The sequence below is a fragment of the Gopherus evgoodei genome, chromosome 2 (assembly GCF_007399415.2).
Source record: "Gopherus evgoodei ecotype Sinaloan lineage chromosome 2, rGopEvg1_v1.p, whole genome shotgun sequence".
NCBI classification, from domain to species: Eukaryota; Metazoa; Chordata; order Testudines; family Testudinidae; genus Gopherus; species Gopherus evgoodei.
The window spans coordinates 259,972,325-259,998,814 of NC_044323.1; the positions used below are offsets into that span (position 1 = coordinate 259,972,325).

Here is a 26,490-nt window from a genome sequence, read left to right on the forward strand (position 1 = left end):
AACCTGTCTGTGTACCTGTGTGCCTTCGACTGCTTGGATTTCATCTTGGCTGGATGTCATCCTCCTATTTAAATGCTGATGGGTAGCCAGGTGTGCCCCTGTTTGATACCAGGAAGTAGTGAGTTCACACTCCCAGGCTCATATTCCCATTATAGCAGTCATGCACCTTGGTGCTTTTGCGTGGACCCCTGCAGAGCTCCTGGACTTGATCGCCCTCTTTGGAGAGCTGCACATCCAGTTCCATCTGCATAAGAGTCACCAGAATGCAAACAACTAAAAGCCACAGTCAAAGCAAATGACTGCGATGGACACTCCCAGACTTGATTCCAGTGCCATATCAAAGCAAAGGAGCTCTGGTAAAAGTACCTGAAGACAAGGGACAAGAACAGGAACACTGGTAATGCTCCTACCACCTTGACCAAACTATGAACCACTGGACAGCATTTTTAGAAACAATGCCACCTGACCCAGAGGATTTGGATATTATACAAAAACCCCATATGGACAGCCACCCTGAAACTGCTGTGGTGGTGAACTCTACCAGAAAGTATTACATAGAATAAACAGTAACAGAATAAAACTGTACAGGGGGATTTAAACAACATTTTCTGGTACTGGCTGTCCACTACAATGTTGAATGGAGCTGGGAGCCCCTCTCAGCCTGCTCAACCTTTAAACGCTGCCCTGCCCTGCTCAAAATGCTACCCACAAGAGACTTAAAGCTATAAAGTTTTATTTCCCTTAAGTATAAAATCCCACAATCATCAGTATCACAGGGATCAAAAAAAAGATCAAACACATTGCATCACAAGCACATTTACAGTAGCAGCAGATACAGGAACCAATAAAACAGCAAAAATTTTACTTTGCATCATAGTTTTACCAATGCACTGAGATTTAGGTGTGATGGGTTGGACTCCCCTCCCCACCTCCAGAGTGCCACCCGCTGTGTTGGGATCCCAATGAGCCTGCCCATTTCACCAGCCTGGGCTCACTCACCCTATCTTACTGCACACACAGAGGTAGGGACACGCCCAGCTATAGAATCACACAGTCTGCAATCAGCTCTATGTGGGAAGATCCAGCTCGGGGAATTGCCCAACCCTCTGATGCACACTCCCTCTGGAACGTAAACCCAAAATTATATCGTCTCTCGCTGTATAGAGATCTATATAGCATAAGCTCATGAAATTCACCCCCTCCCTTAATGTGGAGGAAGATATGCAAGCTTTCCCCCCTTCCCCATCACGAATTGCACAAACTGGGTTTTGAAATAAGCAAAAAACAAGTTTATTATCTACAAAAGAAAAATTTAAGTGATTATAAGGGATGGAAAACAAATTAAAACAGATTACTGAGCAAATAAAACAAACACACAAACTAAACTTAATACACTCAGGCCTTGTCTACACTGGCAAGTTTCTGCAAAGTAAAGCAGCTTTCTGTGTTGTAATTCCCATGATGTACACACTACCAAGCCACTTAGTGCACATGAACAGTGCTGTAAGAAAACCACCCCGACAAGAGGCGTACAGCTTTCTGCGCCGGGGCTACAGAGCCACAGTGCCAGAGTAGACACCCTGGTCAATTAGAGCGCTGCGATTGGCCTCCAGGAGGTGTCCCACAATGCCTGTTCTTGCCTCTCTGGTCATTGGTTTGAACTCTACTAACCTGCCCTCAGGTGACCAACCATCATCCTCACCCCATAAATTCCTTGGGAATTTTGAAAGTCCCCTTCCTGTTTGCTCGGTGATGTGTGCAATGGTCTCAGTGCATCTTTCCAGGTGGCCATGACTGCTACCCGCATCAGGCGATCCCCAGCTTGGAGCAATGCCGAACTGCTGGACCTCATCAGCGTTTGGGGAGAGGAGGCTGTCCAGTCCCAGCTGAGCTACAGCTGTAAGAATTATGATACCTACGGAAAGATTTCACAATGCTTGACAAAAAGGGGCCATGATCAGGACACACTGCAGTGCAGGGTCAAAAAGTGAAGGAAAAGACAGTTACTCACCTTTGTAACTGTTGCTCTTCAAGATGTGTTGCTCATATCCATTCCAATTAGGTGTCTGTGCGCCGGGTGCACGATCGTCAGAGAATTTTTACCCTAGCAACACCCGGTGGGTCAGCTGGGGAAACCCCTGGAGTGGCACCTTAATGGCGCTGGATATATACCCCAGTTGACTTGGCGCCCCCTCAGTTCCTTCTTGCCAGCTACTCCGACAGAGGGGAAGGACAACAGGTTTGGAATGGATATGAGCGACACACCTAGAAGAACAACAGTTACGAAGGTGAGTAACCATCTTTTCTTCTTCGAGTGCTTGCTCATATCAATTCCAATTAGGTAACTCCCAAGTCTTACCTAAGTGGTGGGGTCGGAGTGAGACATCGCTAAGTGCAGAACCGCTGAACCAAATCCAGCATCGTCTCTAGACTGCTGACCATGTAGTGAGCGGCAAAGGTATGTACTGATGACCAAATGGCAGCTCTACCCATCTCCTGTATTGGGAGCTGGGCCAGGAAAGCGGTCGATGAGGCTTGAGCCCTCGTGGAGCGGGCGGTGAGGCATGGGGTCAGGACACAGGCCAAGTCATAGCAAGCACAGATACAGGCCATTATCCATGAGGAGATGTGTTTCAAGGAGACCGGTAGGCCTTTCATCCAGTCGGCCACACTGCGACCAAGAGTTGGGTCATTTTCCTGAACGGTTTAGTACGCTCGATATAGAAGGCAAGAGCCCTACCAACATCAAGGGAGTACATACATTAATCCTGCAGCATAGCGTGTGGCTTCGGATAAAAAAGACTGGGAGGAAAATGTCCTGGTTCACATGAAAAGCTGATACCACCTTGGCGAGAAAGGCAGGGTGGGGGCGAAGCTGCACCTTGTCTTTGTGCAAACTGTATACGGCAGCTCCAACATGAGGGCTCTGATCTCAGATATGTGTCTTGCTGAAACAATGGCTACAAGGAAGGCTGTCTTCCAAAACAGGTAAAGAAGTGAGCAGGTGGCCATCAGCATGAATGGGGGCCCTGTGAGTCTGGAAAGGACCAGGTTAAGGTCCCACGCCAGAACCGGTTGTCACACTTGTGGATAGAGGCGATCTAAACTCTTCAGAAATTTAATGACCATGGGATTGGAGAAGACAGAGGAAGACAGTTCTCCTGGATGGAAAGCTGAGATGGCAGCCAGGTGCACCTTGGCAGATGATATTGCCAGGCCCTGCTGCTTTAGGGATAGGAGATATACTAGTATAAGTGGTATCAATGCCTGCAAGGGGGGGCGTGGTGCGCTACTCACACCAACAGGAGAATCGCTTCCATTTGGCTAGGTACGTGGCCCGAGTGCAGGGTTTCCTGCTGCCTAACAGAACCTGCTGCACCAATTGTGAGCAGAGTAATTACGACTGAGTTAGCCATGCAGCATCCACGTTGTAAGGTGGAGCAATTGCAGGTTGGGATGGCAACAGCACCTGTGATCTTGTGAGATCAGGTTCGGCCACAGCGGGAGCGTGATCGGAAGCTCTACCGATAACTCCAGGACCATGGCATACCAGTGCTGCCTAGGCCATGCGGGGGCGAGCAGAATCATACGTGCCCTGTCCCTGAGTAACTTGAGCAGGACCCTATGAACTAGCGGGAATGGAGGGAAAGCGTAGAACAGGTGGTTTTTCCACAGAAGTAGGAAAGCATCCATTAGGGAACCCTGAGAACATCCCTGGAGAGAACAGAACACTTGGCACTTCCGATTGTTGCGTGAGGCGAATAGGTCGACCTGGGGAGACCCCCACCTCAGGAAGATGGAGTGAATGATGTCTGGGCAAATTGATCACTCGTGAGGCTGAAAGGACCTGCAGAGGCTGTCTGCCAGAGGCTGTCTGGACCCCCAGGAGAAATGACGTCACCAGATGTATCGAGTGGACTATGCAGCACTCCCACAGGCAAATGGCGTAGGGGGGGAAGACCGGGTTCCCCCTTGCTTGTTGATGTAGAACATGGCCATAGTGTTGTCTGTGAGTACTGCCACACAACGGCCACGTAAGTGCCCACAAAATGCGACAAGCTAGGCGTACTGCCATCAGTTCTCGTACACTGGTATGTAGAGTTAGTTCGGATGTTGTCCAAAAGCCCTGCGTTTGGAGTTCCCCGAGGTGGGCACCCCATCCCAGAGATGATGTGTCTGTGACTAGGTACAAGAAAGGTTTGCAGGGTGTGAAATGGCACCCCTCTGCACACCGACGTGGGGTTCAATCACCAACGGAGGGAGGTCAAAACTGATTCCAGAACAGTGACCACCATGCTCAGGCTGTCTCGACCTGGTCGATATACTGTTGATAACCAGGTCTGAAGCGGGTGAAGCCAAAGTCTGGCATGCCTGGTTATGTAAATGCACGAAGCCAAGTGCCCCAAAAGGCTGAGGTACATCTTTACCTTAGAAGTAGGGAAATTTTGAAGGCTGCGGATGATATTCGCCATTGACTAAATGCGTGCATCCAGCAGGAGAGCTTGGGCGAGTCTGGAGTCTAAGACTGCCCCAATAAACTCTATTCTCTGGGTTGGTTCCAGAGTCGACTTTTTGTTGTTGAGAAGGAGATCCAGCTGGTGGAACGTGCTTAGGGTGAGTTGAATGTGGGATTGTACTTGGTCCCTGGTGCGGCCCTGAATAAGCCAGTCGTTGAGATACGGAAACACTTGTCGATGAAAGTAGGCTGCCACGACGGCCATACATTTGGTGATCATCCTGGGAGCCGTGGACAGTTCGAAGGGAAGGACAGCAAATTGGTAGTGTTCGTGATTGACCACAAAGCGAAGGAAGCATCTGTGCGCTAGGTAAATCGCTATGGGGAAGTACGTGCCCTTCATGTTGAGGACGGCGAACCAGTCTCCAGGATCCAGGGAAGGAATAATGGTCCCCAGTGAAACCATGCGGAACTTCAACTTTATCATGAATATGTTGAGTCCACGCAGATCGAGAATGGGTCGAAGCCCACCCTTGGCCTTGGGGATTAGGAAGTAGTGGGAGTAAAAACCTCTGCCCCTCAGCTCCCTTGGAACCTCCTCGATCGCTCCCATGGACTGGAATGTTTGGACCTTCTGGATAAGGAGTTGCTCATGAGAGGGGCCCCTGAAGAGGGACGGGGAGGGAGGGTGAGGAAAGAAAACTGGAGAGAATATCCCTTTTCCACAGTGCTAAGAACCCATTGGTCTGAAGTTATACAGGACCACCCCTGGTAGAAATGGGAGAGACAGAGACAATCTCAAAAGAGGGAGCAAGGATCCTGGATGGTGACTGGTATGCCATCCTCAGGTGCACCTTCAAAAAGTTTTGCCTGCGCCCCGTTGATGGTTTGGGAGGGCCTTGGTTCTGACCAGGTGGTGGCTGGTGGATTTCTTTCTACCACCTCGTCCGCGTCTTCTATAAAAGTCCTGCCTTGGATGAGGACGGGGGGAGGGAGGGGTTAGAACCATTGAGGCTGTGGCCTAAAGGACTTGCGCTGGGTAACCAGGATGTACATTCCCAAGGAGCACATGATAGCCCTGGAATCTTTCAGGCTCTGTAGTCTAGAGTCTGTTTTGTCTGAGAACAGGCCGTGCCCATCAAATGGCAGGTCCTGCAGGGTTTGTTGTAGCTCTGGCAGTAGGGCAGATGCCTGCAGCCAGGAGATGTGTCACATGACTATGCCCGATGCCAGGGTCCTAGCCGCAGAGTCTACCGCATCTAAGGAGGCCTGTAAGGAGGTCCTAGCCACCTTTTTGCCCTCTTCCACTAAGGCCCCAAACTCATCCCTGGACTCCTGCGGACTTAAATCCTTAAATTTCACTGTGGAGTTCCACGAGTTATGGTCAAAACGGCTCAGGAGCGCTTTTTGGTTTGCGATCCTGAGCTGAAGACCCCCCACTGAGTGAATCTAGAGCCCAAGTAAATTGAGAGGCCTGGCGTCTTTTGATTTGGGCACTGGAGCGTGTTGACCATGCCGTTCATGGAGGACACCACTAGTGAACACGGCTGAGGGCGAGTATAAAGATACTCATACTCCTTGGAGGAGACAAAGTATTTCTTCTCTATTTCTCTGGCCGTTGTTAGGATAGAGGCAGGGGTCTGCCAGATTGTCTTGGCATTGGTCTGGATGGTGCGGATGATGGGCAATGCTACTCGGGACATGGCCTCCACTGAAAGGATGTCCACCACTGGGTCCTCCAGTTCCACTACCTCCTCCGCTTGTAGGTCCATATTATGTGCCACCCTACGTAAAATGTCTTGGTGGGCACAAAGATCTATCGGGGGAGGAACAGAGGTGGTTGTCCCAGCCACTGCCTCATCTGAAGAGGATGAGAAAGATGCCACAGAGGTCAGGGGATCCTGTGACAGATCGTGTTGTGAGGGCTCCTGTTGCCCAGGATCTGCTACACTGGGGTCTGGGACCTGCGCTTGGGTAGGTGCAGACGCTTCCATACCCCCCCCGAGGATGAATTATGGTGGCTTCTGGTACCTAGTGTTCTTAATGGGCTGAGCAGGAGGCCTCCGATGGAACCCCTTGGGCTTGGTGGTAAGCCCACGGGGTCCAGAAGGACCATTGTGCAAGTTTCTGATTAGGGTCTTGGCCTTCGTCTTGCCATTGACCCATATTACCCTCGCTCTGGCTTGGAGCGGGGTAGGCTGATCACGAGGCGGCCTCAGACTGTGATGACCGTGAGGCGGAACACAAGGGCCAAGGCGGTGCGGAGTGTATCTGTGTCGACTCTCTGGGGTGCAGTGCAGACCGGTACCGGGTTGCTGGACAGCGGTGCCGGTGAGGCGCTGGGGAGCGGTACCAGGATCGAGACGGGCGTCGATGACCAAACCGGTACCAGGATCCAGATCTGGATTGTGACAATAACCGCCTGCAAGAGCGGTGCCAGGATAAGCTCTGGCAAGGAGATCAGTGCTCTGACCAGTGTTGGGAGCGATGTCGGGAGTCCAAACAATACCACGGCCCGGAGCTATGCTGTGAGGCGGCTCGGTGCCGCAAGTACAACCAGAGCTGCGAGTACGACCAGCGCTGTGAGAGGGAATGGCATCAGAACTGCGAGCGGCATCAGGATCGGGACCTACTCAGGGATCAGGAGCGGTGCCGTGTTTCCATGGTAGGAGATGGTGGACATATTAGAGTTGGCTTGCCCCTAGACTGTACCACACGAGTCGGAGGCGGTGCTGCAGCCTGCACTGGTGCCGGCTCTGTGAGGGGAATGAAGTCTCTTGCTGTTGAAAATGTCTCCAGCGTTGATGGAAGCCAGGGCTCAACCACGGTTCCATCAAGAAGCCAGTATGCACCAGACTCAATGGCCCTCCCTTGATGCCGGAGTCAACAGTGCCGATATCGGCGCTTGTACTCTCGGTCGCTTCAGTGCCGGACAAGACTACAAGGTTGGCAAAGGCGGTGCCGGCGCCTGTTGCTGAGAGGCAGTCACCTCCAGTTTACGCTGTCTTTTCTGGCCTGGAGACAGGGAACGGCGCCGAGTCACTTGCACTGGACATGGTGCTGGAGAGGTCCGGTGCTGCGGGCCTCTATCTGAGTCTCCCCGCAGGGCAGACCTGAAGCTGACACCAGGGCACTGCATACCGATGCACTCGTTGCCAGAACTTGGCATGCTGATGGAAGATCCGGGCTAAGGGCCGCCTCCATAAGGAGCTGCTTGAGCCTAAAGTCCTGCTCCTTTTTGGTTTGAGGTCTGAACGCCTTAAAGATCCTACACTTGTCTGTCTGGTGAGATTCCCCGAGACAATTCAAAAAAGGGTCATGGGGTCTCCCGTTGACATAGGCTTTGAGCAGGCTCAACACAGTTTAAAACCCAAAGCCTTGGGTATGAGACCAGGCGGCAGGCAGGGGGAGGACCCCTTCCAACCCGCTAAATTTAATTACAAATCTTACCCTATAACAACTACTCCACTATACTAACTATACGACTATAACAACTAGAACTATCTAAAACCAAAAAGCAAAAGCTAGGGAGAGTGGAGGACAGCTATGCCGCGCTCCACAGTTGCAATGACTGTCATAGGCGGTAAAAAGAAACTGAGGGGGCACTGGGTCGGCTGGGGTATATATCCAGCGACATTAAAGCACCACTCCAGGGGGCTCCACAGCTGACGCACTGAGTGTTGCTAGGGTAAAAATTCTCTGACAACTGTGCAAGCGGCGCACACACACCTAATTGGAATCGCTATGAGCAAGCACTAGAAGAACTGCAGAATGCCTGCCACAAGGTGCAGGAGGCAAACCACCACTCCACTGCTGCAGCCATGAGCTGCCAGTTCTACAGAGAGCTGGACATGATACTTAGTGGCGATAGCACCTCCACTACGGATACTTCACTGGCTCGCGTGCCAGTCGAGAGTGGACCACGTCAGGAGGATGAAATCTTGGATGAGGATATGGAGCAGGAGGGGGACCCAGAGGAAGAGGACAGCTCAGAGGCCAGAGATGCATGCAGCTAGGAACTCTTCTCTACCCCAGAAGATGTTAGCCAATCACAGCTGTCAGAGCTTGGCGAAGCATAAACAGGAGAGAAGTCCCCTTGTAAGTGGCTTTGATTTTGGAATCGCTGAAGTGAGCTGTTGGGGGCAGAAGGGTTGCAGAAAGCAGGCTTGTGTCTGTATGATGCATGTACCACCATGTGCCTAGTCTGAGTGGCAGAACAGGCTGTTGATTAACTCCCTCACTTCACAGGAATCTGCCCCAGAGATCTCCAGGAAACTCTCATGGAGATACTGGGCAATTCGCTGCTGCAGTTTCTTTGGCAGAGCTGCTTTGTTTCTTAACCCCATTAAGTTTAACTTTCCCGTGCCACGTTGCCATCACTGGAGGAGGGAGGGGGCACACCATTGCTGCACACAGGCGAGCCGCATAAGGGCCAGGGTGGAATCCGCAGTCTTGGAGAAGACCCTCTGTTGATTCCCTGCTCACCCTCAGCAGAGAGTGATCTTCTATAATGAACACTGCCTGTGGAAAATGAGGGGCCCCAAGAGCCATGTGCCCAGTGTACAACAGGGTCTGGGAACACAGATTTCCCCTGCCCCTGTAGCTACTTACTATTTTGGGGGTCTTGTGGCTCATCTGTGCTTGCCTGGGGTCAGCCAGTTAGGGACAGGTATGTGAATACTTTGCTGTGTTTTAAATCACTAAATCAGTGGTCTCTGTGTTGCAAACAATACTGCTTCTGTAAAATGTTGCATTTTGGCTTCACAGATTGTGACCTTGGGAGCCCAGTCTCCATTTTTGTTATCGCCAGCTGAACGGCTGTGCAGAATTAAAAAGGGGCCACAAAGAACTAAGGAGAACTTTCTGTGTGAGGCCATGATGCACTCTGCAGCTGAAAAATAGGAATTGAAGGAGTGGCAGGACAGCAAGAAGAGGGACCAAAAGGAGAATGCAGCGCACCAGAACGAAGCCATGGAGCAGCTCTTAAATATTATGGAGCGCCAAGCAGACATGCTCCAAGCACTACTAGCACTGCAAACCAAGCAGCTCCATGCCCGCCATCCCCTGCAGCCGCAAAACTCTTTCCCATGCCCCCTCCGACACCACCAACGCACTCTTATCAACTTCCTGGCTCCAGTCTGTACCCGCAGCCTTCCACTCCTGCCTCATCACAGCCCAGCACTGCAGCCTCCCATTACCCACTGCACTCAACACTCATCCCTCTGCAGTTTAGCTCTGCTGAAGTACAGTACCCGCTGCACTGTACTCCAAAGGACAAGGCTGCATATGATACTTGGACATACACACATCTTCAACCGTCCTGGGACCCCACCTCCTCCTGGGACCTTCCCTTCCTCCATTCCCTTCAGTGCTGATGTTTTTTGTTTGTCTCTCTCCTCCGGTTGTTGTTTTTTAATAAAAGAATTGTGTTGGTTTGAAAGCAATCTTTATTCCATTAATTGAAAGGAAACAAAGCCTGCAAAGCAACAGGAAGTTTTCTTAAACCTTCATAGTGCATCATCTGCATCAATCATAATCACCTCCTAGCATTACAAGCACTGCACTCCCGAGCATAGCAACAAATATTAGTGGCATTCAGCTTTAAATTCCTGCTTCAAGGCATCTCTGATCCTTTATGGCCCTGCACTGCTTGCCTCTAATAGCCCTGGTCTCTGGCTGTTCAAATTCATCCTCCAGGCGCTGAGACTCAATGGTCCAGCCCTGAGTGAAGCTTTCACCCTTCCCTTTACAAATATTATGGAGTGTACAGCATGCACCTATAAACATAGGAATATTATCATCGGCCAGGTCCAGCCTCCCATACAGGCAGCACTAGCAGGCCTTTAAATGGCCAAAAGCACGCTCAACAGTCATACTGCACTTGTTCAGCCTGTTGAACCCTCCTTGCTGCTGTCAAGGTTCCCCTTGTATGGCTTCATAAGCTATGGCATTAAGGGGTAGGCAGGACCAGCACTGGCATTTCTATTTCAACTATGGTGATCTTCTGGTCTGGGAAGAAACTCCCTGTTTGCAACTTCCTGAACAGGCCAGTGTTCCGAAAAATGCATGCGTCATGTACCTTTCCAGACCAGCCTGCGTTAATGTCAGTGAAACGCCCATTGTGATCCACAAATGACTGGAGAACCACAGAGAAATACCCCTTGCAATTAATGTACTCGGTAGTTAGGTGGTCTGGTGCCAGAATTGGAATATACATGCCATCTATTGCCCCTCTGCAGCTAGAGAAGCCCATTTCTGCAAACCCATTCATAATGTCACGCACGTTGCCCAGAGTCATAGTCTTTCAGAGCAGGATGCAATTAATAGCCCTGCACACTTCCGTCAACACAAGTCCAACAGTTGACTTTTCCACTCCGAACTGGTTAGCGACCGTTTGGTAGCAGTCTGGAGTAGCCAGCTTCCACAGTGCAATCGCCACGCACTTCTTCAACTGCAGGGCAGCTCTCATTCTTGTGTCCTTGTGCCACAGGGCTGGGGCGAGCTCATCACACAGTCCCATGAATGTGGCTTTCCTCATCCGAAAGTTCTGCAGCCACTGCTTGTCATCCCAGACGTGCATCGCAATGTGATCCCACCACTCAGTGCTTCTTTCCCGAGCCCCAAAGAGGCGTTTCACTGTGGTCACCACCTTCGTGAATGCCACAGGCAATCTTGTGTCGTAGCTGCTATGCATTGCAAGATCAATGCTGCACTCGTCTTTGTAGTTTAAGGAATAACTCCACTGCCACTTGTGACATGTTAGTCAGAGATAGCAGCATACTGGTCAACAATGCATGATCCATTCCTGCAGATCAAAGAGGCAGAGTGTGCAGTATGCAAACCACTGAAAGATGGCATCAAATGTGGATTGAAGCACAGGGACTACTCGAATGCGAAGCAAAGCATCACAGGGCATTGGGACAGGACCCAGGATACCCAGGATGCCCTGCAACCCTCTCTGCCTTCGCACAACTCCTAGCAACAGAAGAGGAAGAGATGCTCTATGAGATATCTGCCCAGAGTGCACCGCTCCAAATACCACTGCAAGTGCAGGAAGTGTAAACATGCTATTGCGCAGGCAGCTGACAGTGTGAACACACAACAGTGGTTTTCCTTCAGCCCTCTTTGAGCGGTGCTGTAACTGCCAACACTAACTCCGCCAGCATAGACACACCCTAAGGACTACCTTTCTCACCTTAAATGTTGTTTCAAGCAGCTTGCAGAGTTTCTTGAAGGTAAACTGAACTGCCTGCAGCTTAAATCTCCAAGAATTCCTTTTACAGGTTGACTTTTCTCACCTGGGCTCAGCCCCTGCCTCCCCCACTTTAGTTCCTTTGATCCTTCAGGTATTTTCAGCAGTCTTACTTCTTGGGCAGTGAGGCAATAGAGAAGAGCCCTGATTAATTTATTTCCCAGTCTTAAAGAGGATTTGCATATGGTGGGAATCTTATTTTCTAGTTTGACCTTCCACCCCCTTCCCATGGATAAGTATCAGCATTTTAAGATGGCATCCTGTCCAGGTGACATGATCACATGACCCTGCAGTGTCAAAGCAGCATCCCAGGAAACTTCTCAGAAAGGAGGGAGATTAGTATCTTCAAAGTCCTATTGTCCTTCCTAATGGCCCATTCAGGTTCATTGTATACTGTCTGGTGGGCATTCTCCAGGTGAAAACAATTGTAATTATTATATAGTTAATATTTCTAACTTCAGAAACAGAAATGATACATGCATACAAATTGAATTAGATTCAGTAAATCATAACCTTTTCAATGATGCCTCACAGGACTCATCTTGCACAAAACATATCTTAGTTATGCCATATTCATATCATAAACATATCTCTATGAAGAATATGGGGTGCAGGGTCACATTAGGTACATTTTATGGAGGTACATTGTCAAATATCAGCCTACAGAGGCATTCCACAATGCAGAGATTGCAAGGTGCAAGATATTACCTCACCCACCTTCTCTGTCTGGAGGGTCCTTCAACACTGGTAATGCTGTGTGTCCAAACCAATTATTGAAAAAGTTTATTTTGCAGTGCACTCTGCTGATCTACAGGGGTTTATAAACAAGAATTTCAGTCCAAATGTGCTCTATGTTAGCATGCGCATTGTAAGACAAAGTAGCTCTCTCAGGGCTGTCCAAATAGCTAGTGTTTCCCTTCTTCTCCGGCACTAGCTAAAAGGCACCATCCTGGCAAACAGAGGTGCAGCTTATTTTCCCAGTTTGCCCGTTGTCTTTTTTAACAATATCCTTCTATGTCTTCTGGGGACTCACCTCAGGGTAACATCCTCCAATGTAAGGACAGCCTGCAGGAGTGAACATGCAACTACTAACCTGCCCCTCACTGTCTTCCATCCATTCACCCCACAACTCCCCACTCACCTAGCTTTGGTACAGGGGGCATATACAAGAGGGAAGTAACCTGCAAAATGATGGAGATCTCAAAGCAAACCCCAGAGTGGGAAAAGAAGACGGGAAGGACATTCCAAAACAATGGGAACAATAACATTTTATCATCAGCATCATGGAGACTAGCATTGGGACAATAAGTACTTCTCCTTTTTCAGATTTCCCTCAGCACCTGTAAGATCATGACCTGGCCATACAAGGGCCTTATCTGCTAAAATGAGGATGATTTTCCAGTTACCAATGGCCTTCTACTGAAAGAAGCAGGGAGCTCAGCTGCTTGCTTGGTGTCAGGTGACTAAGGTAATGACTGGGATTCAGAGGACCTATGTTCTAATCCTGTGTAGGATAAATATGAAATTAAAGAATTAGAGTTTGATTAAGGACATGTGTGTGTTGTAAAGAAAGGCCCTGACTAGCAAGCACAAGGAAAGCCTTGAAAATAGTAAGTTACAAGCCAGAAATAATAAAGTAGGGAGGATGTCTGGTTGAAAGAATAACTAATGAGTAAGGTTAACATTTTGTCACAATTACTTTTAGTAAAAGTCTGGGATGCGTCACAGGAAACATACAAAAATTCACAGAAGCTCCTGACCTGTCCCTGACTTTTTCTAAAAATAACTGTGACAAAACGGGGCTGACGGTGGGATAAGAGCCTGAGCCCTGCTGCAGTTGATAGTTTCCAGAAAATGTTTCAGAAGTCTCTGGAAGTCATGGAATCCATGATATCATCTTAGCTTTACTAATGAGATAAGGGGAAGTGACCCACAGGGGTGACTGGAGATGGTTTAAAATAAAACAAAAAGAATCTGTTTTCAAATGAGCCAACATGGCCCATCCCAACCTGTACACCTGTGTTAAAATCTATGCGAACCCAAGTGCAATGAAAAAACTATTGAGCAGCAAGGAGGAGGAGCAGAAAGGCCTTGGGAAGAAAGACGGTTGTAAACATGATCTGGATTAAGACTAGAAATAAGGGTGAACTGTCTCAAATAGGCTTCAGATGAAGTCAGTAATTGGCAATAACATCACTTGTTTGTTAAAGGGCATAAGAAAGAAAACTATTAGAGGATTTACTGCTAATACTTGCATGACCGCAGTGGACCCAACCAATTTGGGTCTAGTCACTAGGGCTATGATTATGTCACAGAAGTCACGAAATCTGTGACTTCCAGAGACCTCGCTGACATTTTCTGCTACAGGGCTGGACTGCTATCAGCAGGCAGCCCTGCAGCTCCCAGCTGCTGCTGATGGAGGACCCCAGCAGCTCCTGGCTGCTGGGCAGCAGGAGGACATCAGAGTCCCTCAGGGTCCCCCAGAGCTCCCACTCACCGAAGATGGCTGAGGGCTTGGCTACACTACAGAGTTGCAGCGCTGGTGAAAGGGTTACAGCGCTGCAACTTAGGATGTGGCCACACTTGCAAAGCACGACCAGCGCTGCAACTCCCTGGTTGCAGCGCTGGCTGTACACCCGGTCGAGCCTCGGGTGTAGGGGATCCAGCGCTGTCAGCAAGTGTGGACACCCACCAGCGCTTTTATTGACCTCCGTGGTATAAGGAGGTATCCCAGCATACCTTAGAAGCCTCTCTGGTAATCACGCACACTCCACTGCCCTGGGCTCAGCTGACCCCTCCTTTAAATGCCCTGGGAATTTTAAAAATCCCCTTCCTGTTTGCTCAGCCAGGTGTGGAGTGCAATCAATCATTCAATCAATCAGCGACCATGCCTCCACGCCCCAAACAAGCCCCAGCATGGAACAATTCAGAGCTGCAGGACCTCATCAGTGTTTGGGGTGAGGAGGCTGTGCAAGCACAGCTGCACTCCAGAAGGATAAATTATGATACCTATGGGCAGATATCGCAGTCCTTGCTGAGAAGGGGCCATGAACGGGACACGTTGCAGTGCAGGGTCAAAATAAAAGAGCTGAGGAGTGCTTACTGCAAAGCCCGTGAGGGAAATCGCCGCTCAGGAGCTGCCACCACAACCTGCCGTTTTTACAAGGAGCTGGATACCATACTTGGGTGTGACCCCACTGCCAATCCAAGGAGCACGATGGAGAGTTCAGAGCAGGGAGAAGTGGGGGAGGGTGTAGAGGAAGCCGACAGTGAGGCTACTGGCGTGGAGGGAGACATCCCGGAATCCCAGGAGGCATGCAGCCAGGAGCTCTTCTCAAGCCAGGAGGCTAGCCAGTCGCAGCAGCAGGAAGTTACTGGTGAGGAAGAAACTGAGGAGCGTGCTCAGGGTAAGCAGATTTTTATGTTTTGGGAGAGGAGGGTTTGGGTTATGGCTGCCTGCATGCATGCCTAAACGTGGAATAGCCCATTGATTTGCTCTATCACGTCTCTGTAATCTGCCTCGGTAATCTCTTGAAAAGTTGCAGCCAGAGCGTGGGCAATTTGCTTTCTCAAGTTTATCAGGAGAGCCACTGTGGTCCTTGTCCCGGTCAGGCTAACTCGTCCGATCCACTGTGCAGTGAGGGGTGGGGGGACCAGGGCTGCACACAGGCAAGCTGCATAGGGGCCAGGGCGGAATCCATATTGCTGTAGAAGACCCTCCCTCTCTTCCCAGGTAACACGCAGCAGTGATATATCTGGCAGTAGGAAACCCTGTTGAGAATTTAGGGATACTTGAGTGCAGGGCGCCAGGTTCGCGGTCCCCCCCCAGCCCCGCAGTGCGCTCCAGTCTCCCCTCCCCCTTCCCAGCACGCATCCAGTCCCGCGGTGCCCTCCGGTCTCCCCTCCCCCTTCCCAGCACGCATCCAGTCCCGCGGTGCCCTCCGGTCTTCCCCCCCCCCCCTTCACAGCACGTAGCTAGCCCCGCGGTGCGCTCCGGTCTCCCCTCCCCCTTCCCAGCAGGCATCCAGCCCTGCGGTGTGCTCCGGTGTTCCCCCACCCCTCTCCCAGCAGGCATCCAGCCCCGCGGTGTGCTCCGGTGTTCCCCCACCCCCCTCCCAGCAGGCATCCAGGCCCGCGGTGTGCTCCAGTCTCCCCTCCCCCTTCCCAGCAGGCATCCAGCCCCGCAGTGCACTTCGGTGTTCCCCCACTGCCCTCCCAGCAAGAATCCAGCCCCGCGGTGTGCTCCGGTGTTCCCCCACCCCCCTCCCAGCAGGCATCCAGGCCCGCGGTGTGCTCCAGTCTCCCCTCCCCCTTCCCAGCAGGCATCCAGCCCCGCAGTGCACTTCGGTGTTCCCCCACTGCCCTCCCAGCAAGAATCCAGCCCCGCGGTGCGCTCCGGTGTTCCCCCACCCCCTTCCCAGCAGGCATCCAGCCCCGCGGTGCGCTCCGGTGTTCCCCCACCCCCCTCCCAGCAGGCATCCAGCCCCGCGGTGCGCTCCGGTGTTCCCCCACCCCCCTCCCAGCAGGCATCCAGCCCCGCGGTGCGCTCCGGTGTTCTCCCACCCCCCTCCCAGCAGGCATCCAGCCCCGCGGTGCGCTCCGGTGTTCCCCCACCCTTCCCAGCAGGCAGCCAGCACAGCTGTGCGTTCCCCCCCCCGCACCAGTAGGCTGGTATTAACGCGGACCCCCCCTCCGCCAGCAGCTCGCCACCTTCCTGTTCACTACTGTCCCCTGTGCAGGACACCAGCTACCTCCTGTACCCAGTGCAGATAAACCCCAGTGACCCATCGGTCAATTTCCCCCTCCCAGGTGCACTCGGGGCAGAAACACTCACCCCATTGCTCGCCATGACTTAGCTTCCCTGGCCTCTCTGTGTTATGTGAGGTATGTGGGAAGGATGCTACAAAAAGTCTAAAAACTCCTTCACTGAGTGATAATAAACAATGTAGCCTCTGTGTATTACATGGTTCTATCTTTGTTTTTTCTAGTGACCTTGACTAATGCAGCCGGATCACCGGCCTCACATCGCTTGCAGAACTTGAGAAGAAATCCCAGAAAATCAAAAGAAGAATTGATCAAAGCAGTTATGAATCACTACAACAGAGAAAGTAGGAAGACACAGGAATGGAGAGAGCAAATGTATGACTGGAGGCAAACAGACGGCAGGAGAAAGGAATTGGCTATCAAAAAAACCTCAAAGCAGATGATAAGCCTCCTGGCTCGCCAAACTGAGTCTTTCGAATCTCTCGTAGCCATGCAGGCAGATATGTACCGTGGTAACCCACAGCCCTCCCAAAGCTCTCTTTCTTGTTCCCCAGTATTTGCACAAAACACCTTTCTCCAGCAGCCAGTTTCTTATTACCACCAGCTACCCCCAACACCTGTACGATCACCTACCAGCCCTGATAACTATAATTCTTACCCTGTGCACTCCACCCCCATTACCCTGCAGCACAGTAATCCTGAAGTGCAGCAGACACTGAACAGTAATCCAAACAGGACATATTCAAACCTCTGACTGTACAGTCCACCACCTTAAGCCCCCTGGCCTTTTATGTACTGTATTTTGAATAAAGGATTTTATGGCTTTTACAATACGTTTTATTATTGCAGGAAGTGGTAAATATTGTACCCCAAGGTAGAACAAAGCACAGCAAAGGCACCAAACATTACTGTTGGCTCTCAGCATCAAATTGCTCTCTTAAAGCATCCCTAATCCTTAAAGCCCTTTCCTGGGCCTCCCTAGTAGCCCTGCTCTCTGGCTGAGCAAATTCAGCCTCTAGGCGTCGAACCTCGGAGGTCCATTCCTCACTGAATGTTTCACCCTTCCCTTCACAAATATTATGGAGGGTACAGCACGCGGATATAACAGCGGAGATGCTGCTTTCCCCCAAATCTAGCTTCCCATAAAGACACCTCCAGTGAGCTTTCAAACGGCCAAAAGCACACTCCACAGTCATTCTGCACCGGCTCAGCCTGTAGTTGAACCGGTCCTTGCTCCTGTCAAGCTTCCCTGCATACGGTTTCATAAGCCATGGCATTAAGGGGTAAGCGGGGTCTCCAAGGATCACAGTGGGCATTTCGACGTCCCCTACTGTGATCTTGTGGTCTGGGAAAAAAGTCCCGGCCCTCAGCCTCCTGAACAGGGAACTGTTCCGAAAGATGCGGGCATCGTGCACCTTTCCAGGCCATCCTGAGTAAATGTCAGTGAAACGCCCATGGTGATCCACAAGCGCTTGCAGAACCACAGAGAAATACCCCTTGCGATTAACGTACTCTGCTGCCAGGTGGGGTGGTGACAGAATAGGAATATGCGTCCCATCTATTGCCCCTCCACAGTTAGGGAAACCCATTTCTGCAAAGCCATCCACAATGTCCTGCACGTTCCCAAGAGTCACAGTTCTTCTTAGCAGGGTGCGATTAATGGCTGTGCAAACTTGCATCAGCACCATTCCAACGGTGGACTTTCCCACTCCAAACTGGTTCGCCACCGATCGGTAGCTGTCTGGAGTTGCCAGCTTCCAGATAGCAATAGCCACCCGCTTCTCCACTGGCAGGGCAGCTCTCAATCTCGTGTCCCTGCGCCGCAGGGTAGGGGTGAGCTCAGCACACAGTGACACGAAAGTGGCTTTTCTCATCCTAAAGTTCTGCAGCCACTGCTCATCATCCCAGGCTTGCAGGACGATGTGATCCCACCACTGAGTGCTGGTTTCTTGAGCCCAAAGGCGCCGTTCCACGGTGCTGAGCACGTCTGTTACTGCCACAAGCAATTGAGTGTCTTCAGCATCAGGCGTTTCAATATCATCGTCTGACTCCTCACTGTCACTTTGCAGCTGAAGGAATAGCTCCACTGCCATGCGTGATGTGCTGGCAACATTTATCAGCAAGGTCCTCAGCAGCTCAGACTCCATTTATAACAAAAGTCTCAGAAATGGCGCTGCAGAATCACAATGCCGCCAAACTGCTCGGAATGTGTAGCAAAGCACCACGGGGCATTGGAACAGGAAGCGGAAAGACCCGCACACTTCCTTCCCCTTCCCACAAGCCACAGCGCCAAAATGGGACGAGGTGCTCTGTGGGATAGCTGCCCACAATGCACCACTCCCAACAGCACTGCAAGTGCTGTGAATGTGGCCACACTGCAGCGCTGGTAGCTGTCAGTGTGGCCACACTGCAGCGCTGGCCCTACACAGCTGTACGAACACAGCTGTAACTACCAGCGCTGCAAAACTGTAAGTGTAGCCATACCCTGAGATCCGCGCAGCTGCCCAGCCACGGCAGTTGGCAGGAACCTCCCACCCCCACCCCAGCAGCCCAACCACAGCAGGGAGACACCGCAGCAGCTCAGCGGAGGGAGACAGCAGGCAGATCCCTGCAGCTGCCCACCCACCAGAGCGGGGATTGGGCCTTGCAGCAGTACAGCCACTGTGGGTGCTGGACGCTCCTCATTTTGTCAGGGATATCTTTAGTAAAAATCATGGACCAGTCATGGGCTTCTGTGAATTTTTATGTATTGCCTGTGACCAGTCCGTGATTTTTACTAAAAATATCCCTGACAAAATCTGAGCCTTACTAATAACCCCTGGGTTTAACCTGTTTGTAAGTATCTTGATCAAATGCTTATAAATGTTTTGTTACTGTTTAGGTGTAGTTAACTGCTTATTATTTAGGTTTTTTAGCCGCGGTTAGAGCAATTTTACTGGCCTTTGGATTTAATAAAGGTATTAAAGCCATGCTAACTCATCCATACTGCACTACACAGACCTTTTGATTTTGATCTGCAGTTTGACTTGCACCCACACCGCAAAATGACACGGCATGGATCTGAGACAGAGCAGAACTCGTGCTCTGACTCCCCCAGCACAATCCTAGAACCCCAAGACCAGAGTGCTTGCTGATCCAAGTCAGATTGAGTTGTTATGGACAGAAGGGGGGCTCAAACCAGGGTCCTGATCTTGGTTGGGGCCTCTAGGTATTACTTATAGACTCAGACTCTAGGACTGGAAGGGACCTCGAGAGGTCATCGAGTCCAGTCCCCTGCCCTCATGGCAGGAACAAATACTGTCTAGACCATCCCTAATAGACATTTATCTAACCTACTCTTAAATATCTCCAGAGATGGAGATTCCACAACTTCCCTAGGCAATTTATTCAAGTGTTTAACTACCCTGACAGTTAGGAACTTTTTCCTAATGTCCAACCTAAATCTCCCTTGCTGCAGTTTAAGCCCATTGCTTCTTGTTCTATCCTTGGAGGCTAAGGTGAACAAGTTTTCTCCCTCCTCCTGATGACATCCTTTTAGATACCTGAAAACTGCTATCATGTCCCCTCTCAGTCTTCTCTTTTCCAAACTAAACAAACCCAATTCCTTCAGCCTTCCTTCATAGGTCATGTTCTCAAGACCTTTAATCATTCTCGTTGCTCTTCTCTGGACCCTCTCCAGTTTCTCCACATCTTTCTTGAAATGCGGTGCCCAGAACTGGACACAATACTCCAGCTGAGGCCTAACCAGCGCAGAGTAAAGCGGAAGAATGACTTCTCGTGTCTTGTTTACAACACACCTGGTAATGCATCCCAGAATCACGTTCGCTTTTTTTGCAACAGTATCACACTGTTAACTCATATTTAGCTTGTGGTCTACTATGACCCCTAGATCTCTTTCTGCCATACTCCTTCCTAGACAGTCTCTTCCCATTCTGTATGTGTGAAACTGATTGTTCCTTCCTAAGTGGAGCACTTTGCATTTATCTTTATTGAACTTCATCCTGTTTACCTCAGACCATTTCTCCAGATCATTTTGAATTTTGACCCTGTCCTCCAAAGCAGTTGCAATCCCTCCCAGTTTGGTATCGTCCGCAAACTTAATAAGCATATGCCAACATCTAAATCGTTGATGAAGATATTGAACAGAGCCGGTCCCAAAACAGACCCCTGCGGAACCCCACTTGTTATACCTTTCCAGCAGGATTGGGAGCCATTAATAACTACTCTCTGAGTACGGTTATCCAGCCAGTTATGCACCCACCTTATAGTAGCCCCATCTAAATTGTACTTTCCTAATTTATCTATACCATCATGCGAGACCGTATCAAATGCCTTACTAAAGTCTAGGTATATCACATCCACCGCTTCTCCCTTATCCACAAGGCTCGTTATCCTATCAAAGAATGCTATCAGATTAGTTTGACACGATTTGTTCTTTACAAATCCATGCTGGCTATTCCCTATCACCTTACCACCTTCCAAGTGTTTGCAGATGATTTCTTTAATTATCTGCTCCATTATCTTCCCTGGCACAGAAGTTAAACTAACTGGTCTGTAGTTTCCTGGGTTGTTTTTATTTCCCTTTTTAGAGATGGGCACTATATTTGCCCCCTTCCAGTCTTCTGGAATCTCCCCCGTCTCCCATGATTTCCCAAAGATAATAGCTAGAGGCTCAGATACCTCCTCTATTAACTCCTTGAGTATTCTAGGATGCATTTCATCAGGCCCTGGTGACTTGCAGGCATCTAACTTTTCTAAGTGATTTTTTACTTGCTCTTTTTTTATTTTATCTTCTAAACCTACCCTCTTCCCGTAAGCATTCACTATATTAGACATTCCTTCAGACTTCTCAGTGAAGACCGAAACAAAGAAGTCATTAAGCAACTCTGCCATTTCCAAGTCTCCCGTTACTGTTTCCCCCTCCTCACTGAGCAGTGGACCTACCCTGTCCTTGGTCTTCCTCTTGCTTCTAATGTATTGATAAAAAGTCTTCTTGTTTCCCTTTATTCCCATAGCTAGTTTGAGCTCATTTTGTGCCTTTGCCTTTCTAATTTTGTCTCTGCATTCCTGTGTTATTTGCCTATATTCGTCCTTTGTAATCTGACCTAGTTTCCATTTTTTATATGACGCCTTTTTATTTTGTAGGTCACACAAGATCTCGTGGTTAAGGCAAGGTGGTCTTTTGCCACATTTTCTATCTATCCTACCCAGCGGAATAGCTTGCTTTTGGGCCCTTAACAGTCCCTTTGAAAAACTGCCAACTCTCCTCAGTTGTTTTTCCCCTCAGTCTTGATTCCCATGGGACCTTACCTATCAGCTCTCTGAGCTTACCAAAATCCGCCTTCCTGAAATCCATTGTCTCTATTTTGCTGTACTCCCTTCTACCCTTCCTTAGAATTGCAAACTCTATGATTTCATGATCACTTTCACCCAAGCTTCCTTCTACTTTCAAATTCTCAACAAGTTCCTCCCTATTTGTTAAAATCAAGTCTAGAACAGCTTCCCCCCTAGTAGCTTTTTCAACTTTCTGAAATAAAAAGTTGTCTGCAATGCAGTCCAGGAAGTTATTGGATAGTCTGTGCCCCGCGGTGTTATTTTCCCAACATATATCTGGATAGTTGAAGTCCCCCATCACCACCAAATCTTGGGCTTTGGATGATTTTGTTAGTTGTTTGAAAAAAGCCTCATCCACCTCTTCCACCTGATTAGGTGGCCTGTAGTAGACTCCCAGCACGACATCACCCGTTTTTTACCCCTTTTAGCTTAACCCAGAGACTCTCTACACTTCCATCTCCTATGTCCATCTCCACCTCAGTCCAAGTGTGTACATTTTTAATATAGAAGGCAACAGCTCCTCCCTTTTTCCCGTCTATCCTTCCTGAGCAAACTATACCCATCCACACCAACATTCCAGTCGTGTGTATTATCCCACCAAGTTTCAGTAATGCCAACAATGTCATAGTTGTATTTATTTATTAGCGCTTCCAGTTCTTCCTGCTTATTACCCATACTTCCTGTATTTGTATATAGGCATCTAAGATACTGGTTTGATCTTGCCTCCCAGCTTTGCCCTGACCCTCCTTTCTCTCTGCCATTATAGCCCGTGCTCCCTCCTGTTTCCAACCCATCTCCCAGGTCTTGTTCCTCACTTACCTGTGGTGTTTGCTCACCTGTCCCCGTCGAACCTAGTTTAAAGCCCTCCTTACTAGGTTAGCCAGTCTGTGCGCAAATAAGGCCTTTCCCCTCCTCAAAAGGTGAACACCATCTGTGACTAGCAGTCCTTCCTCGAATAGCATCCCGTGGTCGAGGAAGCCAAAGCCCTCCTGGCGACACCATCTTCACAGCCAGGCATTCACCTCCACGATGCATCTGTCTCTGCCCGGGCCCCTATCTTCGACAGGAAGAATCGAAGAGAATACCACCTGCGCTCCAAACTCCTTAACCCATACTCCCAGAGCCCTGTAGTAACTCTTGATCTGCTCAGTGTCACACCTCACAGTATCATTTGTGCCTACATGGATGAGTAGCATGGGGTAGTAGTCAGAAGGCCAGATAATCTTCGACAATGCCTCTGTAACATCTCGGATACGGGCCCCTGGCAGGCAGCATACCTCCCGGGATGAACGGTCAGGGCGACAGATGGGTGTCTCCGTGCACCTCAGCAGAGAGTCTCCAACCACCACTACCCTACGTTTCTTATTATCAGTGGTGGCAGCAGACCTCCCAGCCTTAGGGGTACGAGGCTTCACCTCCTTAACTGTTGGGGGTGATTCCTTCTCTCCTGTATCAAGAAGAGCATAACGGTTATCTATGACCACAGCAGGAGGGTTCGCAGCAGGGGTGGAGCACTGCCTGCTGCCAGAAGTAACCAGCTGCCAGTGTCCACCCTGAGCCAACTCCTCCTCCACTGGTGTGTCAGTAGTCCTGTGAACTGGGACAGCTACGTCAGCTGTCTCCACATGGATACTGTCCAGGAATTGCTCATGGATACGGATATTCCTCAGCCTAGCCACCTCCTCCTCTAGCTCTCCCACCTGCTGCCTGAGAGATTCCACCAGTAGGCACCTTTCACATTGGATGCCACCCCCAGCCTGGATATCAGTAAGTGGAAATTGCAAGTTACAGTCTTTGCAAGCCCACACCAGAATCTGGGTAAAAGCATCCATGCTTTGGGCTCTGTCTGGCTATAGGTATATATATACTTGAATATAAATAACCAATAAATTGTGCTGGGATCTCTGCATAGCTATCAATATCTAAACAGTGGGGTAACAGAAAAATCACCAAATATACTTGGCTTCCAACTGATGGAGGATTTTGTTTGGATTCTAGTGAATTCCAGCACTTACAGATTGCATTACAAGTAAATTAATAAATCACAAGCCTCCCAAGACAAGATAGTATTTATCTATTTTTTCTAAGGGTATGTCTACATCTACAATTTTGCAGCGCTGGTTGTTACAGCTGTATTAGTACAGCTGTATAGGGCCAGCGCGGCAGAGTGGCCACACTTACAGCAACCAGCGCTGCAAGTGGTGTTAGATGTGGCCACACTGCAGCGCTGTTGGGCGGCTTCAAGGGGGGTTCGGGGAACGCGAGAGCAAACCGCGGGGAAGCAGGTCTCCTTCCCCGGTTTGCTCCAGTGTTCCCCGAACCCTCCTGCAAGCAGGTCTCCTTCCCCGCGGTTTGCTCTCGCGTTCCCCGAACCCCCCTGCAAACCGTGGGGAAGGAGACCTGCTTGCACGGGGGTTCGGGGAACGCGAGAGCACACCGCGGGGAAGGAGACCTGCTTGCATGGGGGTTCGGGGAACGCGAGAGCACACCGTGGGGAAGGAGACCTGCTTGCACGGGGTTTGCTCTTGCGTTCCCCGAACCCCCCTGCAAACTGCGGGGAAGGAGACCCGCTTGGGGGGGGGGATTCGGAGAACACCGGAGCAAACCGCGGGGAAGGAGACCTGCTTGATTACCAGAGAGGTATCCTCAGGTATGCTGGGATACCTGCTTATTCCACGGAGGTCAAGAAAAGCACTGGTAAGTGTCTACACTTGATTACCAGCGCTGGATCACCAGCGCTGGATCCTCTACACCCGAGACAAAACGGGAGTACGGCCAGCGCTGCAAACAGGGAGTTGCAGCGCTGGTGATGCCCTGCAGATGTGTACACCTCCTAAGTTGCAGCGCTGTAACCCCCTCACCAGCGCTGCAACTTTGTGATGTAGACAAGCCCTAAGTCAAACCCTTAATATCACTGTAAGAGCAGAGTCTAACCCAATTTCCTCATTTAAATTTAGAAAGGAAAAAAATACACATAAACACTTAAAATTTATTTGACCTTTCCCTAGAATTTAGCCACTACTATATGATAGAGTTCAAACGCTCCCCCAGGACCTGTATGCTCCTGGTGTAGCCAGAACTCCCACTGAAATCAAGGAGTGCATGCTCAGACTCAGATCAACAAAGATATCCCATATTTTAAAATCAAAAATGTTTTATTATGAACTTTGCCGAACTAAGACCAAGCCAAATGATGTCCGGCTGCCCTAATGTCCATTTTTAAAGACTTTTTTCTATGCAAAAATGTATTTCATTACACAGATGATGTCAACTTAAAAAACAAAACACACTTTTGTCTGAATAACTTTACCAGTTAGCAGTAACACCCTAAGTCACTAGGTCCAAGGAGAGAATACTTCAGTGCTTCTCAATGACACTGAAACAATAGAGGACAGCACTGTGTCAGCACATCTGTTGTCCCTGGGAGTCATTCACACAACGGAGAAGAGAACTACATTAAAAAACACACACACAAATAAATCCAGGAAGATGTGGCTGCAGAAGGCAAAAAGTAGTGACTGACGCTCGATGTACATTAACAACAATAAGTTGGTATAACTATGGTGAAAAATCGACAGCCTGAGAGATGCAGTTATGCCGACCTAACCTCTGGTGTAGACAGTGCTATGGCAACAGGTGGACTTGTCCTGGCTCTCAGTCTCAGGGAGGTGGAGTACCTCTCCTGCCAGCAGGTCTTGTCCTCCCTGAAGCCCTGCAGCTGCCCTTCTGTGGCATTTTAAGTGCAGACAAACCCTGAGAGCAGGACTGCCCATTGACTACTAGGACCACAGCACAAAAGTCCTGAGAGAGTGTTTAAGCCAATGAGATTTTGTATAGCCCCAGGGTCTGGGTTTTTCATAGCTACCTTCCGGTGCACGTTTTCCAGCGTCTCTTCACAATCACAACCCGAGGCTGAGCGGGGAGGGCGCCATGCGAGTCTAAGCAAGCTCCACACACCGGGGCTTCAGAAGCCCCCACCCGAAGCCAGTGGCCCCGGCTCACGCCCCGCTCGCCAGCCTCCGAAGAGCTGCACTTGAGACAGACGCCGACCCGTCGTCAGCCCCAGCAGCTGGGCGAATAAAGAACCGGCGCCTCCGTTCCCGGCTGGCCAAGCACCTGCCGCCCCGCGCTGCCCGCCCGCGGTAGGCCTGGCCCCGCCGCGCCGGAGTCAGGGCTGGGCCCGAGGCCCCGCTGCCAGTGGCCGGCCGGCCGGCCGCAGCGCGCTCCCTGCCCCGAGGGCAGCGCGAGCCAGCTGGGCGCGTGACCCGCGTCAGGGCCAGGCGCCCCGGCAGCGCTTACCCGCTCCGACCCTACGGCCTCCTGCGGCGGAGCGCGGCCCCAGCGATCGCCCATGGCGCGCAGCGGCCAAGCGGGGCTGCGCCACGGGCCGGAGGGACACGCTCGACCGGCGCTGCGAAGCCGCTGGAACGTTACAAACGGCGCGGCTGCTCTGTTGGTAAGGAGCATGCGCGTTCCGCTGGCGCATGCTCAATGAGCTCGGCTGAAGCCGCTGCCCTCCCTTAGGCGGGGCGTCTGTCCGCGGGCGCGGCGCAGAGGCGCCAGGGGGCGGGTGAAATATTTCACACCCCCTGTCCCCGCCAGAAGCGCAAGCGCCTGCGCAGGTTGGCTGGTCGCAGGAGCCCGGGCCAGGCCCAAGGCTGCATAAGGCCTCCTGCAGCGGGCA

The 26,490-nt window shown here is 50.5% G+C and overlaps 1 protein-coding gene across 5 annotated transcripts in view; it reads right to left on the minus strand.

The window, feature by feature from the left end:
- The window catches only part of RRM2B (ribonucleotide reductase regulatory TP53 inducible subunit M2B), a 51,611-nt gene extending 25,395 nt beyond the window's left edge, over positions 1 to 26,216 (minus strand). The window contains exon 1 of one of the 5 annotated variants that reach the window (XM_030553610.1): positions 26,106 to 26,216. In XM_030553610.1, the coding sequence (XP_030409470.1) occupies positions 26,106 to 26,159 (54 nt within the window). In that variant the 5' untranslated portion in view covers positions 26,160 to 26,216. Of the gene's footprint in view, positions 1 to 15; positions 958 to 999; positions 1,206 to 1,702; positions 2,145 to 25,671; positions 25,764 to 26,105 lie in introns of those variants that run through there. The other 4 variants (XM_030553613.1, XM_030553608.1, XM_030553612.1 and 1 more) reach the window with 4 other exon arrangements.
- Positions 26,217 to 26,490: the final 274 nt, after the last annotated feature.